Source organism: Triturus cristatus, chromosome 9 (genome assembly GCF_964204655.1).
Source record: "Triturus cristatus chromosome 9, aTriCri1.1, whole genome shotgun sequence".
Taxonomy (NCBI): domain Eukaryota; kingdom Metazoa; phylum Chordata; class Amphibia; order Caudata; family Salamandridae; genus Triturus; species Triturus cristatus.
In genome coordinates this window covers 490,705,502-490,724,206 of record NC_140592.1, presented here as the reverse complement: position 1 = coordinate 490,724,206, position 18,705 = coordinate 490,705,502, and the positions used below count along the sequence as shown (strand labels likewise).

General features: G+C 48.4%; 1 protein-coding gene across 1 annotated transcript in view; it reads left to right on the top strand.

Annotated features, from left to right (window-relative positions):
• PPP2R5B (protein phosphatase 2 regulatory subunit B'beta) overlaps positions 1-18,705 on the top strand; it is a 450,317-nt gene that overhangs the window by 307,497 nt on the left and 124,115 nt on the right. The window contains exon 3 of the mRNA XM_085625465.1: positions 159-260. Coding sequence (XP_085481591.1) covers positions 159-260 — 102 coding nt within the window. The remainder of the gene's footprint in view (positions 1-158; positions 261-18,705) is intronic.

Below are 18,705 nucleotides of genomic sequence, written 5' to 3'. Positions count from 1 at the left end.
TTTCGCGAGGTGGCAACCATGCTTAGTTTGTTGAGTTATTTGGTCTACGCTGCTACAGCTATTTGCCGTAGCTGCCACCCTTTCCATTTAAACATATGTCCCTGCTGCCCTCCATACTAGTCTCTGATTCATGATTGTCCACTTATTTTTATTTTCAGATCTCTGTTAATATTTTCCGAACACTGCCTCCTAGCGAGAACCCGGAGTTTGACCCGGAAGAAGACGAGCCTAACCTTGAACCCTCCTGGCCTCACTTGCAGGTAAGGGGTAAGCAAACAGTGAGAAACAAGTTAAAAGTCAGCCATCTGCGTTCCTGTTTTTTGTGTTCTCTGTATTTGTTCTATCTGAGACCTTAACTCTTATTCATTCATTGCATTTATTTTTATGCAGTGTTTCTTCTGAATCAGTTCACAGCCCCTTGTCCCACATAAACACAGCTTTTGTTGGCGCCTGGCTTTCCTGATTGGAAATGCCACATACTAGGTAGGCTGTTACCCCTTTACCCAGAAGGCAGAGCCAGGGGTGACACAAGTTGTATCTCTAAACAAGACACCTAACGGTAACAGTGCGCTTTACAAATCCCATTAACATAACAAGAAAGGCCTCCTACTGTAGAAGTTATCAAAACCATGGGGCGGGGGTGTTTTTGTTTGTGCAGGTGCTTGAGTTTGTTGCCACTTGATTGCACTTGAGAACCTGAACACAAGTTCCTAGAACCTTTTTCTTAACGTTTACTTGTTATTTGCGTAGTTTGAAAATGTTAGGAAAGGACAGACAACAATAGAGATATTTACACACAATCCACACCCAAAGATGCAAAGGTGTATGTGTTTTTTCATATAAATGAATGAATGAATACATTTATTTGTTTCAATTAATAAAAATTGTTGCAAAGCCATTGCGTGATAGTGCTAAAATTATCTAATGATTAATTACCATATTTCATTTCAATTGGTGCATTTCATAATGCGGCTAAAAGAGTTCATAAGACCACCACTAGAACTAAGGTTTATATTCCAACTTGAAACTACTTTAAGTTTCTTCAATGTTTGCCTGTATGTTTGTGGCTTCCCGTTATTAAGTTTTGAAGCTGACGTGCAAATTTGGCTAGCCTTGCCAATTCTTTTGGAGTTTCTAAGTTAAAAATAAGTACCATTGCTTCTGTGCAGGTGTGGTGCCATATTTTAAAAACAAGGGTTTTAATAAAGTGCGGGTGTCTGTCAGTGAGGCGGTTTCTCTGCTCCTTGTTTCAAGAGCCACTGTGTCTACCCAGCGCTAGTGGGACGCGCTCTACCAACACACCTTGGGGTTCCCTGCCGCCGCCGTATTCACCAGTTAAACGGCCGCTGTGTGCAGGGGAACTACAGCTCCCGGCGGCCCCTGCGGGACGAGCCCGCCAACGTCAGCGGAAGCGCGCCTGAAGCGCATAAAGTGATCGAGAGCCCTCGGCAGAGCGGGGGTGTCTGTCAGTGAGGCGGTTTCTCTGCTCCTTGTTTCAAGAGCCATTGTGTCTACCCAGCGCTAGTGGGACGCGCTCTACCAACACACCTTGGGGTTCCCTGCCGCCGCCGTATTCACCAGTTAAACGGCCGCTGTGTGCAGGGGAACTACAGCTCCCGGCGGCCCCTGCGGGACGAGCCCGCCAACGTCAGCGGAAGCGCGCCTGAAGCGCATAAAGTGATCGAGAGCCCTCGGCAGAGCGGGGGTGTCTGTCAGTGAGGCGGTTTCTCTGCTCCTTGTTTCAAGAGCCACTGTGTCTACCCAGCGCTAGTGGGACGCGCTCTACCAACACACCTTGGGGTTCCCTGCCGCCGCCGTATTCACCAGTTAAACGGCCGCTGTGTGCAGGGGAACTACAGCTCCCGGCGGCCCCTGCGGGACGAGCCCGCCAACGTCAGCGGAAGCGCGCCTGAAGCGCATAAAGTGATCGAGAGCCCTCGGCAGAGCGGGGGTGTCTGTCAGTGAGGCGGTTTCTCTGCTCCTTGTTTCAAGAGCCATTGTGTCTACCCAGCGCTAGTGGGACGCGCTCTACCAACACACCTTGGGGTTCCCTGCCGCCGCCGTATTCACCAGTTAAACGGCCGCTGTGTGCAGGGGAACTACAGCTCCCGGCGGCCCCTGCGGGACGAGCCCGCCAACGTCAGCGGAAGCGCGCCTGAAGCGCATAAAGTGATCGAGAGCCCTCGGCAGAGCGGGGGTGTCTGTCAGTGAGGCGATTTCTCTGCTCCTTGTTTCAAGAGCCACTGTGTCTACCCAGCGCTAGTGGGACGCGCTCTACCAACACACCTTGGGGTTCCCTGCCGCCGCCGTATTCACCAGTTAAACGGCCGCTGTGTGCAGGGGAACTACAGCTCCCGGCGGCCCCTGCGGGACGAGCCCGCCAACGTCAGCGGAAGCGCGCCTGAAGCGCATAAAGTGATCGAGAGCCCCTGCGACGCGGGACGCGCGCGGGCGTGCGCCGGACGAAGCCCGGACAAAGGGCGGACCGTCTGAGGCCGTCAGAGGTCGAAAGAGGTTGGGTTGGGACTATCCCCTTTACATCTGGCCTGATCCATAATCCCTTATTGACTGCTGTTCTGCTGTGGTGAGTCGCAAATCCGTTGTTACGTATTTTGTTACGACCGGCGTGAGCCATGCAACGAGGGAACGCAAAACTAAGCACGAGGGTGGCAGGCATGGGGACTTTGGACAATTATCTAAAACAGGCTGAAACAGCCGTAGTCAATGAAATTGCTTTGGTTGAACGGCGACTTTCTCTTGAGCCTATTGGCCACCTAAGTATCCCGCAACCCACAGCTGATATTCCCTCCTCGAATGTCATACCGGCAGTTGTGTATCCCCGTGTTATCCCCAATGAGTTGATGGCGGATGACTCTACTCCCATTTCCACTAGTATCACTCCTTTAAGTACAGATAGCAGTGTCCCCTCACCAGTGGCTATCCATACTAGACAGTCCAAGTCGAAAAATGGCACTAAGTGTAATGGGGGAAACTCTGTTAGTGGTAAAAGGAAAGCCATAAACAACCCTGCGGGGAATCGAAAGCAGGCTAAGCAACCAAGGATTACTACTCCTCTTTCTAGGCAGGAGAAACTGAACCCTAGCTCTCTTCACTTGGTCAGGGCAGATTCTGGCGAAATTAGACGAACTAGTTCAAATGTAGAGCTGGACCAGAATAGGGAGACACTTATGTCTAGTATCATTACAACTATGGAAGCACATCTTACCTCATTAATACAGCCTATAATAGCTACCTTAAAAAGAATAGAGGACCGTATTTGTATCATGGAATCTCACCTCAGAAGCAAAGAACCCCAAACAGGTCTAAAAAACGTTGCAGGAGATACATTAAGTACACTCACGGCTTCGGTAGATAACTTGTTGAGTTCCATGATCACTTCCACACAACAACCAGCACCCTCGGTAGCGCCCATTTGCCCAGGATCTACGACGTCGCAACCAGCCTTAGATAACATGGGCAAGACCTTAGGAACGGCAGGGCAAACGCAAACTAAGGAGGGGGGCTCACATTTTCCAGTTCCTCAGCAAGGAGGGGATTTTTCCTTACACTTACCAGCTGAGGCATGCCCCTACACTATAATTCTAGCCAATGTGCCTAAACTAGAGCAAAATAAAAAGGAACATTGGTCTTCCTTGAAAAATAAGGCCCTTCATTATCTGTCGAATAAAACAGTTCTGGGCCATCACCTTAACCAGCACTTTATGATGATTAGAAGGGTACCATGGGTAGGTAAGACTGTTAAACATCTAGAGGGTGACTGCATAGTTATAAGTTTTAGATCCCCAGGGCTAGTAAATGACATCTTAAGACAGGCAGGGTCTGTGAGAATCCATAAAGATTATGTGAATATTCTCCCCTTGGGTTTCTTTTATCCTCCATCTCACTCTGGCTCATCATTTTCCTCTCAACCACTTGGACTCGGTACTAGATTTAGCTCCACTAATAATTTTGCTGTCCCTGTCTCCAACAGATTTGAGGTCTTCTCCAATTTGGATGACATTGAGTGACTAAAGACCAGCGATCAAGTCACCGCCCCTGATATACAAGTCCCTGTCTTTCAAATTGTGAATCCCTCAATTTGCGGTTCCATTTCACTAGGTTTAAATCAGGAGCCATTGGGTTCTTCTTCCAAATTGATTTCTTGGAATGTAGCTGGTCTCAGAAGCAAAGTAGATGATCCCACCTGGAGATATCTAATTAGATCAGGTTACATTATTGGTTTACAAGAGACATGGGACACTGAGGACACGCTGCACATAGATGGGTATGAGAGTTTTTTTTGTATCCGCCACTCCATCTAGCTCAGGGAGGGCGAAGGGAGGGCTGGCAATGTTAATATCAGTATCTATACCTGGCTCATCCTCTCAAATAGAAACAGGCTCGCCAAACTTTATGGCTATTTTTATCCTGATGAATGAGGGACCTGATTTCTTGGTTATGAATTTTTATAACTCTTATGATAGAGTTGCCACGACCGATCATCTGGCCGCATTAAATAGTTTTTTAGCTGACCGCATGGAGATCAATAAACTCAACAGTAAAAATTGCCTCATTATAGTGATGGGTGATTTTAACATCCATGGCTGTCCACATCTTTGTCTCTCCTCGGATCCTCTGGGACCGATTGATTCAAGTGCTGTACACTTTGAACATTCGGCGGCGGGACTTCTCCTCGAATCCATCTTGGCAGACTATGGTCTGTTCCTCCCGTCTATGGAGGGAGAAATTATTCCCACTTTTAAAGGATCTGGGAAAGACTCGGTTATTGATTACATCTTTGTTAGTTCTATTTTGGGGGCTAATATTAAAAAATATGAGACGACCTGGTCCCATTTAAGTGATCATAACCCTGTGAACCTAATACTCTGTAACATCTTCGAAAAACCGGCTAAACACCCAATAAGAGTGGATAAATCCGATATTTGCCTATTAGATCAGGCGCGTAGAATCAGATGGTGCAAAGTAATCCCTGGCGACTTTTATAACAACTTGAATAGCAAGGTTGGCTCTGAGTTAAAAACCTGCCTGGACCTCGAAGCAGGGGATAATGAGGTCCTTCTGGCTTACTCAGCCATCTGTAGTCAGATCCTTGCCGACCTGAGTCGTCCTGGGAAACACACAGATAAGGCAGAGCCAGGTTGGTTTGACAAAAGCTGTTCATCCGCCAACAGAAAGCTAATGGCCGCCCTGAAATCTAAGCCAGTGAATAAGATTTTGGTTGCGGAGTTGAGAAAAGAATACAAGAAAACTCTGGATGCCAGGAAAAAGGTGATTAGGGAGGAAGCATGGGAAGAACTTTCTAGTGTGGACGTAATAAGAAACAGTGCAAAGTTTTGGTCTGTGGTCAATAAACCTTTCTTTTCCGATATAGGAAATGATCAACTAGACTGCGGCATCGGGAAACTATCGTGGCACTCACATTTTAAAACAGTCTATGAAATGGGATCTAGTGGTGAACTGAGTATTTCTCCCACCACTGCGAACCCTTATACTTTATTAGTCTCTAAGCAAGAGGTGGTTGAGGCCATCAGTAAGATGACAAGTAATAAGGCCCCTGGCCCTGATGGCGTACCAGCGGACCTCTTTAAATCTGATCCTGAGACATGGTCCATAGCATTAACCAATGTTTTTAACCGGGTATGTGTTGCTGGGATTCCTGACACCTGGTCCAAATCAGTAATCATACCTATTTTTAAAAAAGGAAACAGGGGGGATCCCAGTTGCTACCGACCTATCTCCCTTATTGATTCAGCTGTGAAGGTTCTGGGGCGTGTGGTCCTGGGCAGACTAACTGATTGGTTAGAAGACACAGCCACTCTCTCGTGTCTACAATATGGGTTTCGAAAAGGCCGCGGGACCATAGACCAGAGCCTGAATCTCCAACTTTTAATAGGCAAGTATACCATTGCTAAAAAAGGGGCCTTGTATTTGGCCTTTATGGACTTGTCTTCGGCGTTTGACCGAGTGAATCGCTCAAAATTGTGGGGGTTATTATTAACCTGTGGAATAGATGCCAACATCGTTCATTTTCTTGCAGATCTGCATAGAGACCTCACCGCCACTGTCAGATATGACCGGCAGGGCAATTCCACGGAGAAAATTGGAATCACTAACGGCGTTAGGCAAGGATGCATTTTAGCCCCCCTGCTTTTTACTTTATATATTAACGAATTGGGCTCTACATTAACAAGGTCATGCAAGGACATTCCTAGGGCAGGCAAATTTGACATTCCAGCATTATTGTATGCTGATGATGCCGCTCTCTTAGCACGTACGGCTGTAGGGCTCCAAAAGCTTTTAGATTCTTTTGCTAAATTTATGATTGCACTTGATCTTGGAGTGAACTTCTCCAAATCCCATGTGATGTTTGTGGGTTCTATCCCAAAGAGAGTTAAAACCATGTCTTGTGAAGGTCATGTTCTATCTCGGGTCTCAAGATTCCCTTATTTAGGTGTCATTTTTGATGACAAGTCTACTTGGGCCCCACAATTGGCTGCCAAACGCAATGCATTTGCTAGGGCCACACTTGCTGTCCTAGAATTTGGACGCAAATTGGGGGTGAAGCCCATGCAAGCCATGTTGAAGGTCTACGTAGCAAAATGCACCTCCATTGCATTATACGGGGCAGACCTGTGGGGTTTTAAAAATATTTCCGATCTACAAGTTGTAGAAAATAGATTCCTAAAATCTTTATTATCCCTCCCATGTTCTACATCTAGCTATATAGTGCATCAAGAGTGTGGGATTGACTACCTAACTGATCGCATAGCCATCGCCCCACTTTTGAAATGGCTCTCGATATGGTTAAATCCTGAACTAGAATTGAACCATGCAATTTTAAAAGATTGCCTATCCTTAGAGTATGGCAAAACTATACCGTGGCTGAACCAAATTAAAATTCTAGCAAAGTATTTGGGCCGACCTGAGTTATTTGAGAATCCAAGCACTATAGTACGGGGGGATCTAAAATGGGCTAAAGACACATATAAACAGAGGGCTATGTTAACAAGGGAGGAAAGAGAATTACTCAAACCCACTGTAAAGGCACATCAGCTGATCACTACATCTAACAGTTTAGAGCCTTACCTGGGTATTGTCAATAAGATGGACCATCGTTTTTTATTAATTAAGTTCAGATTGAACAAATTCCATCTCTTATTGACGGACTCCCCTGGTTGGACTAAGGAGAAGGATTTGGGGATATGTTCGTGTGACAGATTCTCAATAAAAGACACTATGCACTTTATCTTTTTCTGTGAACACCTGTCTTTAATCCGTAAAAAATACATCATTCCTCTTTTAAAAAACAAAGGCTTCAGACAGGCGAAACCAGCTCTCATGCATCTTCAGATGTTGGGTTCTCCCTGGGAAATATTTAATATTGCCACTTTTTTAGTAATTTCAATGAGATTGAGGAAAAAGATCACTTGGTTATAGTGCATATCTTTTAATTGTCTGAGTAAATATTTATTGTAATTTTATGTCAAATGTTTTTTAAATGGCTGTACTGTTTTATGTTCAATGTACTTTTATGGTTTTTGCTATGAACCGAATAAAGTAATTTTGACTGACTGACTGACTGACTGGTGCATTTCATAATGCGGCTAAAAGAGTTCATAAGACCACCACTAGAACTAAGGTTTATATTCCAACTTGAAACTACTTTTAGTTTCTTCAATGTTTGCCTGTATGTTTGTGGCTTCCCGTTATTAAGTTTTGAAGCTGACGTGCAAATTTGGCTAGCCTTGCCAATTCTTTTGGAGTTTCTAAGTTAAAAATAAGTACCATTGCTTCTGTGCAGGTGTGGTGCCATATTTTAAAAACAAGGGTTTTAATAAAGTGCGGCGTGCGTTCATCAAGCTTGGACAGATGCAGAGGAAGTGGGCCAAGAATTCATCGTATAATTTACACAGCCTGCAGGCTGTAACTGTGTCCAGGACTTTCCAGTGGACGTTTATATCTTCCATTGGAAGCGACGTGAGCTGAATTATTAAAATTTGTTGTTAAAATTGGTTTGTTCAGCGCACTATTTAGGTATGGCTAGCATAATTTGTCCCTGTATGTGTTGACTATTACCTAGATGTTTCCTTCAGAGGTGTCAATGCCTCGCATGTCTTCTTGCCTGGATAAAACTCACACTTGGTCCCTCAGTACTATTTTTAAGATCCCAGGTTGATGGATAAACGTGCTCCAGTTTGTCATAACTAGGTGTAAGTTGCTACAGGCAGTCCGCAGGGAGTCTGACCAGGGTTTTTTCTCTTCTATAAAGATTTCCTTCAGTATTTCCTTCATAGTATTTGGGGCGCTGCACAGATACTGCGGTAGTACTGCACAAAAGAGGCCCAGTTTTCATATGTTTGTTTATTTAATCCAAACTCAAGTCTTATCAGTGTATTCCTGGTGTGGTGGGGGGTTTGAAAAATCCTTTTAAAAGCCTGACAAAGTGCAGTTTCCAAGGATTTGCCAGTACCCCTGGAAAGGCCAGTTGTCCATATGAAACAGAGGGGAGTACTTTGGCTTTTATCAGTTTTCATATTGCCACAGTAGATGGGCTGTACATTTTTTGCGTTTAGTTTGCACATGGCGTAAGTCAGCGCCTTGGCCTTTGTTTCTATGAAAGCGGTATGATGGTTGGGCCTGCCATTGTTCGTGAAATGCACATCCAGATAATTATACTTGGATGCGGTGCTTATTTTCAGGTTGCCCAGCCTCCAATATTGCTTAAGTTTATTAGAGAAGGTTCCAAGAATCACCACCTTTGTTTTGTTGCGTTAACCACTAATTTGTTAACAGTGTTGTACTTACTTACGCGTTTAGTGCTTTCTGCATTCCCATTCGTTTATGGTCCATGAGGACCATGTTGTCAGCATACTGCATTAAGAACAGTCAGGACCGCCTGATTTTTGGAATAGACAATTTGACAGCTGTTAAAAAATTGCCTAAATCCGCGGTATACAGCACACAGCCTTGCTTGAGCCCTTGAGCCGTAACCACTTTTTTTGTCGCGGTGCTTGTTGTGAGTTTAACCCGTACCCAAGTTTTTGTGTGAAGGGCAATGATGGCATTCAGCAACATACTCTGGATCCCCCAGTTTTGTAACTTTGCACACAGTAGGTTTCCATTAACACAGTCAAATGCCTCTGTGTAATCCATGAAGCAGGCAAAAGAGGGTGTTGTCTTTCACGTTTAGCTCGGGCTGTCCCTTTGTCCTGTGTTGACACGCCAGCCCTGAAGCCTGACTGGTATACTGGGAGTATATCTTCATCCCTGACCAAGTGTTGTAATTCCTGTAAAAGAAGGCTTTGTGTCAGGGACAGCTCATGGGATCCGCTACCTGGGCCTTGGAGCAATTCGTAATTTTTTCCGCTTTTAGTGTTAGAGCTAACTTGCAGGGAGGCAACGTCCGATGATATTTGAATAAACTCTAGTTCTTCTGTGCCTGCTCAGCTTCTTGGTGGAGCCCTGGATCTGCCTATTGCTTATCTGGATTCTTTCGGGGCTGGGCTGGGCTGGATTGTCTTGCGGCTGGCACTTTGCTGAACTACTCCGCAAATCAGGGACTGGAGTAAAATATCTGGTAATTCTCGCAGCATAAGGGGCTGGGGAAGTGATGGATATTGGCTTGCAACGGGCATGAGAGGCTTTGATTGATTCTTGTAGAGGGTATGCACTGCTCATGGATCTCCTTTTCTCCCCTGATTTTTTTGTCATTATCTGCCTCTTTTGTGTTCTTGCTTGTTTATGCCTCTTGAGGCGTTTCTTGTCTTGTAACTTGACCGGTAATCTGTAGTTCAGTATACAGATTAAAAAAAGGCCCCCTGCTTTTTTTTTTTTTTTTTTTACACCGTCAAAAGTTTTTACTACGTATTTTGGATGTACTTTGTCCTTCCGGGGTGGAGATGATGATATTTGTATGTTAGCCTACAGATTCCTATATTGTGCCTCGTGACTTTGTTCTTGCTTGAGGGTGCAGGGTCCGATCGTGTACTGCAGAGGCAGGGAGCTCACCCAGGCCACAAGCTGCACCAAGGCCTAGCTGGGCTGCCTCCATGATCTGGAGCTCACCCGGGTCGACGCCCACACTACAGGGTCTAACCCTGCAACTACCTTGCTGGGGTACCCTATCCACCCCATTTTCTGCCAAGAATCTAACTAGGCTCTGATGGACTTTGAATGCACTTTCCCTACTCCGGTATTGACCCCCAGTAAATATGACGATGACAATCTTTCTCCTTGGATATTAGGCTTCTTCCTTGCTTGGTCCAATTCAGGCAAATTCTGGCCCCAATTTTGACCTGTTTGCGTCCAATACCTGCAGTTATAAATTACCACTGCCGGTGCTCTGTTTTTAATCCTGGCCCCAGGAACGAGTCAAAGTCATTTTTTTCGTACCTTGTAGCTGGTTTTAATATCACCACCCCCACAGTGGATATATTCTTTTGCTCTGCGCCCTCTACCCAACCTGATATCTTCCTTCACATTGCAGGATTTAGTATATCCTAAAAATTAGGAACAAAACATCCCTGAGCTCTTTCCTCTCAGAGAGGGGGTTGCAGCCCGTGGCGGGACTAGGTTTTCCCATCACGAGGGGAATCCCAGTGATGAAGCATGCCACCTACGGTGGGTGAGGGATTTCGTCCTAACAAAGGGATCTCCCCACAAGCATCGAGAGTATCTCTAGTTTCTTCCTCTGTTTGGCAATTTAAACCAAAGGGTTTTTCAGTGTTTATTATTAATTGTTTGGGGAACCAATCCTTGCTGGTCTTTAAACTTCTTTGGACCCCCCTCCTACTTTTTTTGTGTACAAGAATTCTGGCCCCACCCCCCTTTCAGGCTCACTTTTTCCGGGGCTTGGTGGCCAGTGTATCCGCACACAGCGGTGTTCTGGTGACTGTGTGTGGCAAGGAATATTGCGCTTCTCTGGCTGGGCTTAAGCTGTCAAGGGAAGTGGGAGAAGGGGGGAGGGAGAGGGGGCAGTTCCCTTTCTGGGGCGAGCCGCTCCAATACTTAATCAGCGGTCGCCACCTCGGGGGCCTTACCGCTAATTGCGGTTCTTCCTTCTTCTTCCCCCTGCTCCCAGTTGGCGGAGCTGGCCTGTGGTCGGAACCCGTGGTCAGAGGCCGCGCCTGCACTTGTTGAGCCCCTCGACCCCTCCTGGTCCCGCTCTGGTTCACCTCCTCCCTGTGGGTGCTAGACAGCATGTCGTGGCTCTGCTCTCTATTCCGCTCCGCAGCAGGAGCTGATGCAGCGAGCTGCGTGCACCGACTCTCCTCGCCTTGCCTCAAGGTAGCGATACGTCACTTCTGGGTCCGGCTCAGGTCAGCTCAACAGTGAAAAATCCAGATCTTGGTTATGGGTAAGCGGCCAGCCCCATGCTGCATGTCTTTCCTCCTCCTTTTTGCATGTGTATGTGTTCACACATGTGAGGCGCTATCCTATGTCGCTTTGTGGAGAATAAATGTGCATTATCTGAACAGAGGCTGAATTTCTCTTTAACGGCAAAGAACTAATCAGACAAGCCGGGACCACAGACTCGTGTCTGCTTAGTTCCGTGTCATTTATTGCGGGGAGATGTGCAGTCTCACACACATATCCTCTCTTTGTCCTGGTTTCATGGTTCTCTGCACCCCGGAACACCACACCCACCCCAAAAAAAAAATGCACATCTTGAAAGCGTTTTTATACCATATTTGTGTACTGCATGTAGTGTCGCGGTCTAGTGGACGCGCGCACTACGGAGTGACGTAGAGGCGCGTAGCGGCCGTTCGGACGCTACTGCGCATGCGCGAGGCATAGCGCGCGAACGAGAGAGGCGATCGGAGCGTGTTGCCCGGCGCTCTCTCCTTAGGTGTTCTAGAAGTTGTAATAAAGGTTCCACCAGCACATAGAACGTCTCCAGTGAATCTGTGGGGGGTGAGCAACACATGCCTGGCACCCAGCAACATTACAGTGGCGACGAGACTGGGACAAGAAGAACCCCAGGTGCAACAGGCGGAAGGTGCCCCCCCTAACCTGCATCAGAGAGAAGCCCACCAGAAGAGACACCACCATACGCGGTGAGAAGACCGGAGGGACTAAGAGCAGACACCTACACACCGGGAGAGCGCGGCAGAGGCAGATAGAAACCGGAGAGTGGCACGTGGGCAACGAAGGAGCCAGCCACGTGGTAGGGGATATCGCGGGCGGACGGCGGAGCCACAGAAGAGATCCTGGCGGAGTCAGGGGACGACGGAGCAGCCGGCTCGAACGCAGTCCCAGGTACCCGAAGCAGGGGAGCGGGGACGGACGCACCAGGTAGCCCGAGGAAGCAAGCGGACGCCAAAATGAGTGCACAGTCAGCGACTCTGACGACGCCGATACCTTTCCTACCACGCCCGGGAGAACCCATAATGAAGTGGGAAGACTGGAGGGAGTACTTCAGAAACTACCTGGAAGCGCTAGAAGATGAGAACGAGGAGGCGTTCTCTAGCGCCAGGAGGAAGAGGATACTTCTACACAACCTAGGACCAGAAGGGATACGGGTGTTTCAAAATCTCACACCGATCACCAGACCAGTAGGGGACACAGACGTGTTCACCCACGCCATAGAAGATTTAGACAACCACTACCGACCAGCAGTGTGCACCTCCATCGACCGCTATAACTTCCAGCAGAGGAAGCAAGAAGCGGGAGAATCCGTGGATGACTACGTGGCGGCACTGCGGAAGCTGGCGATGACGTGCAGGTATGGCGGACTGCAGGACGAATTCATCAAGGACCAGATCGTCATGCACACGACGAGCAAGTCAGTACAGGACAAACTATGGGCGAATGGAGATGCGACGCTGAACGAAGTGATCGCCATAGTGAAGAGAGCGGAGCTAACAAAACGCTGTGCGGAAGCAGCCAAAAGAGAACAGGCCCCCAGACTCACAGTCAACAAAGTAGACGACGCGGACCACCAGGTGCGGGGGAAACAAACGACGGGGGAGTACAGAGGAGCGGCCACAGGGAAACCAAAACCCGGACCGACATGGAAACAAGGCAAAGGCGAGGCCATGAAATGCTACAGGTGCGGCAGCTCGAACCATGCAGCGCACGACAAACGGTGTCCCGCATTCAGAGCCAAGTGCGCGTTCTGCGGCCTAGTTGGCCATTACGAAAAGGTTTGCCGCAGGAAAGGAAGACAGCAGGCGGTGAAGTTCGTGGCACAGGACGAGGGGGAAGAAGCAGAAGGCCGTGAAGAAGACGAGGAAGTCCTGTGTATTGAAGACCAGGTACTGGGCATAGAGGAGAGAAGATCGCGCAAACCCCAATGCGACATGATAGTAGGAGGCATACCCATCACCATCGTGGCGGACTCAGGATCTCCTTACACGATCATTCAACGTTCAGTATGGAGCGAGAAGTTCAGACCCACGTGGGGCGCACACCTAGAACCCCCCGACATTCGACCTGTCACCTACACAGGGGACCCAATCCCGATGGTAGGGTTCAAGACAATGAAGTTCCAGTTCAAGGAGCGGAGTGCGCTCTGCAAGCTGTACGTCGCGGAGAAAGGACCGTCAGTCCTGGGCTGGATGGACCAAGGAGTGTTGGGAATACAGCTGAACTCAGGAGGGGACACCCAAGTGCTGGTGACGCTGGACGGAGAGGAGTCGACGGCAGGAAAATGGCGGAGCGGGCACCCGAAGGTCTTCGGCGGGAAGATTGGGAGGCTGGAGAAGTTCTCCCACAAAATCGTCCTCAAAGACAACGCCCGGCCAGTTGCGCACAAGGTACGGAACATCCCGATTGCCGTTAGGGAAGCGGTGCAACAGGAGCTCCTCCGACTGGAAGAAGGAGGAATCATTGAGCCCATTGACAGCGCGGAGTGGTTGGCTCCCTTGGTGGTGGCCATGAAACCGTCAGGCAAAGTGCGCCTCTGTGTGGACCTCAGGGAGTTGAACAAGTGCATAGTGGTGGAGAGGTTCCCCATGCCACGCATTGAGGAAATGTTGGCCCGCACGAAAGGAGTGAAATGGTTCTCCACCATAGACTTGCAATCGGCGTACCATCAAGTAGCACTACATCCGACAAGCAAAAAGTTGACATCGTTCATCACGCCGTTCGGCTGCTACCAATTCTGCCGCATGCCCTTTGGTCTCGCCTCGGCAGCGGCGGTGTTCCAGAAGCTAATGGCCCGCCTATTCAAGGACATTGAGGGAGTGCAATACTTTCAGGACGACATCTTAGTGATGGGGACGGAGCTGGAGGACCACGACAGGAAACTGTCGGCAGTATTGAAGATCCTGGAAGAGAAGGGCCTCACAGCAGAGTGGGAGAAGTGCCATTTTGGGATGACATCTGTCACCTACCTGGGACACGAGATAGGGGCACAAGGAATAACGCCGAAGAGAGGGAACGTAAAGGCCATCTGCAAAGCGCCGCCACCCACATCCAAGGAGGAAGTACGGTCGTTTCTAGGGATGGCAGAGTACTATAGTAAATTCGTCCACCACTTTGCCACGAAAACCCACCACATGAGGCAGCTCACGAGGGACAAGACGGCGTTCAGATGGACGGAGGAGACGCAAGAGGAGTTCGACACAGTGAAACGGGAGATTGGCGGAGCGATCCCGCTGCAAGGATTCGATCCCCAGGGGCAGTCGATATTGATGACGGACGCAAGCGAAAAGGGGCTGGGAGCCGTGCTCATGCAGGAAAGACCAGAAGGCGGAACGGAGACGATCAGCTTCGCGTCCCGGACGCTGACAGCATCGGAACAAAAGTTCAGTGTGATAGAGAAAGAGATGCTAGCGGTAGTGTGGGCCATGGCGAAGTACCGTCAGTTCCTGTGGGGGACCAGATTCCAGGTGAAGACAGATCACAAGCCTCTCGTGAAAGTACTGACATCAGATGGCCATGCCAGCGCCACGCCCCGGATTGCGAAAATGACACTGAAACTCCTGGAGTACAGGTACGACGTGGAGTACATCCCGGGCTCCAGGAACAAAATAGCGGACTACCTCAGCAGGGCATCTGCGATGGACAGCGCTTCCAACGACAGGGAAGACGACGACGAGATGGTGGCTCTGACGGACGATCCGGAAAAAGCCATCAGCAGGCAGGACTGGAAGAACGCGTATGAGGCGGATGCCGACATGGAGGAAATCAAGGCGTGCATTGTGCGGGGATGGCCGGACAGGAGGAGACGGATCAAAAATCAGGCAGTTTTACGAAGTCAGAGAAGAGCTGTCGGTGGGCAACGATGGAGTATTCGTCTACAGGGGTGACAGGGTGGTGCCGCCGGAGAACATCGTACCTACCCTGCTAGCCATACTTCACGAAGGCCACCTGGGAATTGTGAAGACAAAGGCCAGGACAAAACAAACTTACTGGTGGCCAGGGATGGACACGCATGTTGAGAGGCACGTGAAGGACTGCGCGCAGTGCCTAGGGGCGGACAAGACTCTCAAACCGATAAGACCACCCTTAGGGAAATTCACTAACCCCAGCAACCCGTGGGAAGAGGTAGCAGTAGACATCCTGGGACCAATACTGGACGACCAAGGTATCCCCAAATATCTATGTGTACTAGTGGATAAATACTCGAAATGGCCAGAAGTGCACATCAACGAGGTCATGGACACGGACGAGATACTACGCTTCCTCAAGGCGATGTTCCTTCGGGAAGGCATACCCAGGAGCATTATCAGCGACAATGGCCCCCAGTTCATCTCCGACAAGTGGGTCACGTTTGCGAACAGGAACGGCATAATACTCAAACGCACCTCGATATACCACCCATCCAGCAATGGACAAGTAGAGAGGTTTAACAGGGTGCTGATGGGCTCCATACAGGCGGCCATCACAAGAGGTAAAGACTGGGAGAAAGAGGTGCTCAGCACGGTATGGGAGTACCGCATCACCCCCACCGGAACGGGGTACAGTCCCTTCCAGATCTTACGGGGACGGCAACCCTTTACCAAAGACAATGTGGCGTGGCAGGAGAAGACCATCACCAGCAAATGGTCTCCAGCAGTGGTGCAGCACAACCTGCAGAAGGCACAACGCATCTACACGGAACACTACAACCGCCACAAGAGGACAAAAGACACGGCGTTGGAGAAAGGGGAGTGGGTCAGAGTGAAGCTGGCTGTCCTTAAGCGGACAGGAGAAAGCAAGTACTCCCCACCCCTCAGAGTAGAAGAAGTGTATGACCGGGCGGCACTGCTCAGTGACGGTAACGTGTGGTCACACGAGCGCATGGCCAAATGCAATAAGATCCTACAGTGGCCCCGAGAGTGCACGGAAGGGGAAACCCCGGCAGAAGGGGCGATAAAGGACACAGACTCATCCGAAGGAGGCCCCGGAGAAGACATGGGCGGTGAGCAAGAGAGAGAGAGAGACAACTCAGGGAGAAGACCCTTGGGGGAGACCACGAGAGAAGATGGCGAGGTAGAAGAGAGAGAGAGTCCGGGCACTCCGAAAGGTACCGACGGAGGCCTGGTCACAGAGGGAAGCCGAGAAGGACATTCCACTCCGGTAAGACACACCCGGGGGGGAAGAGCAGTGGTGACACCATCCAAGTTCAGAGACTTTGAAATGGACTGACCTCCGGGTCGGGGACTTTGTGTGAGTGGTATGAAAAGGGGGAGATATGTAGTGTCGCGGTCTAGTGGACGCGCGCACTACGGAGTGACGTAGAGGCGCGTAGCGGGCGTTCGGACGCTACTGCGCATGCGCGAGGCATAGCGCGCGAACGAGAGAGGCGATCGGAGCGTGTTGCCCGGCGCTCTCTCCTTAGGTGTTCTAGAAGTTGTAATAAAGGTTCCACCAGCACATAGAACGTCTCCAGTGAATCTGTGGGGGGTGAGCAACACATGCCTGGCATCCAGCAACATTACACTGCATATTTCTCTTTTTTTACTCTTTCTTACTTTTAAAGTAAATAGATGTAATGATTGTATTTCATGAAACATAAATAAATTTGATTTAATTTGATACCCCAGCATTTATTTGTGTCCCCAAGAACAAGTTTACCACATTCGGTGATAGGTCAAAAAAAGAGCGAATCTATGGGTTGGTTCCGCAGCTGCTTCGCCCGATCAACTTCCGTGAATCCAGACATGGCTGCATCCCCTGTCCCTCCCCATAGCACCTATTCAAGGATTTCAACCTATGGGAATACACATCTTTACCACATTAGGGGGCAAAGAGAGAGCATTCACAGGGTGGTTGAGCGTCTGCTGAAGCAGCTTCCTGAATCCAGCCTGCTCTGCACCTCATGAACTACGTCTGAGCATCTATTTTTGTTTCCAACAAATCACACATCTTATCACTACTTAGTAGCTGGGGAAAGAAAAGAGCAGCCATGGCACGGATTCCGTGTGGTGGTTGAGAAGCTGTTGACACCTTCTCTACACGAGTGGACAATGCTCAGCCGAACCAGCTGCTCTGCTGACATTAAAATGCATTAGGACCTCACCTCACTCATTGTTATCTTATATTGATACCTTCCGCAATTTACCACCCTCCTTAAAATTGACTGTTCTTCCTTCGTTTCTGAAGCTTCCATATGCTTCCTGATTGCTTTAATGTTTGTGGACCGTTTTCAAAATTTCCAGAATCAACCTGCTAATAATAGGTAATCTGCATTTTCTGTTGAAAATCCACACCACACATGTTTGTTCCTATGTAGGTACCATAGCGAGTCTTTGCTTCTACATGGTGTACCTGCACTCTCCCTCCTTGTGCTTCAGGCAGTTGGAAGAAAATCTCTGAAAGAGCTTTCGCACTGACTCCGGAGCCCAAGAACCATGAGTATTAACAAAGAGGAGGAGATTTGCATTTTGCAAAAGAGAACATGAATTCCTGTGTGAAAAAGTGCATTTCTGGGGTCAGGTGGGATTCCACTTAGACATCCTGTTATCCGTACAGCCTCTGCCTTCAACACTGTGCAAGTCAATCATCAAACAAAGCTCTATTCGACTCATCAAGCAAATCATAAAAGCACATAATCAAATATACAACAGTTTAAAAATGGAGGTACACTCTTAAAAATATTATACTATCGAACATAATTAAAATACTATATTCAGAAAGTATTAAAACAGTGAGCTAAGACGTCTATTCATCTTTATACCATAAATAGAAACATTGCTAACCTGCAATAACAATTCATCCCTGTGCAAGTCATTCCACGAAAATGTAAATGATCCTTAATCTCACTCCTATTCCCTCACAACTTTATATTGACTATAGTGTCATTAAGTGAGGAATCTTGGTGCACAAAGTCTGTTCCAGCATTTACCCTATACCTATAGTAAGAGACCAGAGCAATAATCCCCAGTCAAGGAAACGGGAGGAAATATAGGGTACAGAAGATGGACATTGGAACTCGAGATTTAATCAAGAAGGCCTGTTATGGGCATTGATAAAGTCAAAGAACAAGCAAGCAATGCAATATGTCGATGCCTCCTTAGAGTTCATCAGTGTTACATTCCTGCCGAACACCCGAGGCAGGACAGTGACACACAGAGGTCTGCAGAAATCCAGAGGAAGTAAGGTACTACAGCATACCACTAGTCTGAAAAGTGGAATTTTGCAATACCATCAAATTGATAACAGGACTAGGAAAACCGGCGGCAAACACAAAGGAAAACAACAAAGTGGAACGGACAGCACTGAAGCGGACCCCTTCAGTTTGCAATATTGTCTGAC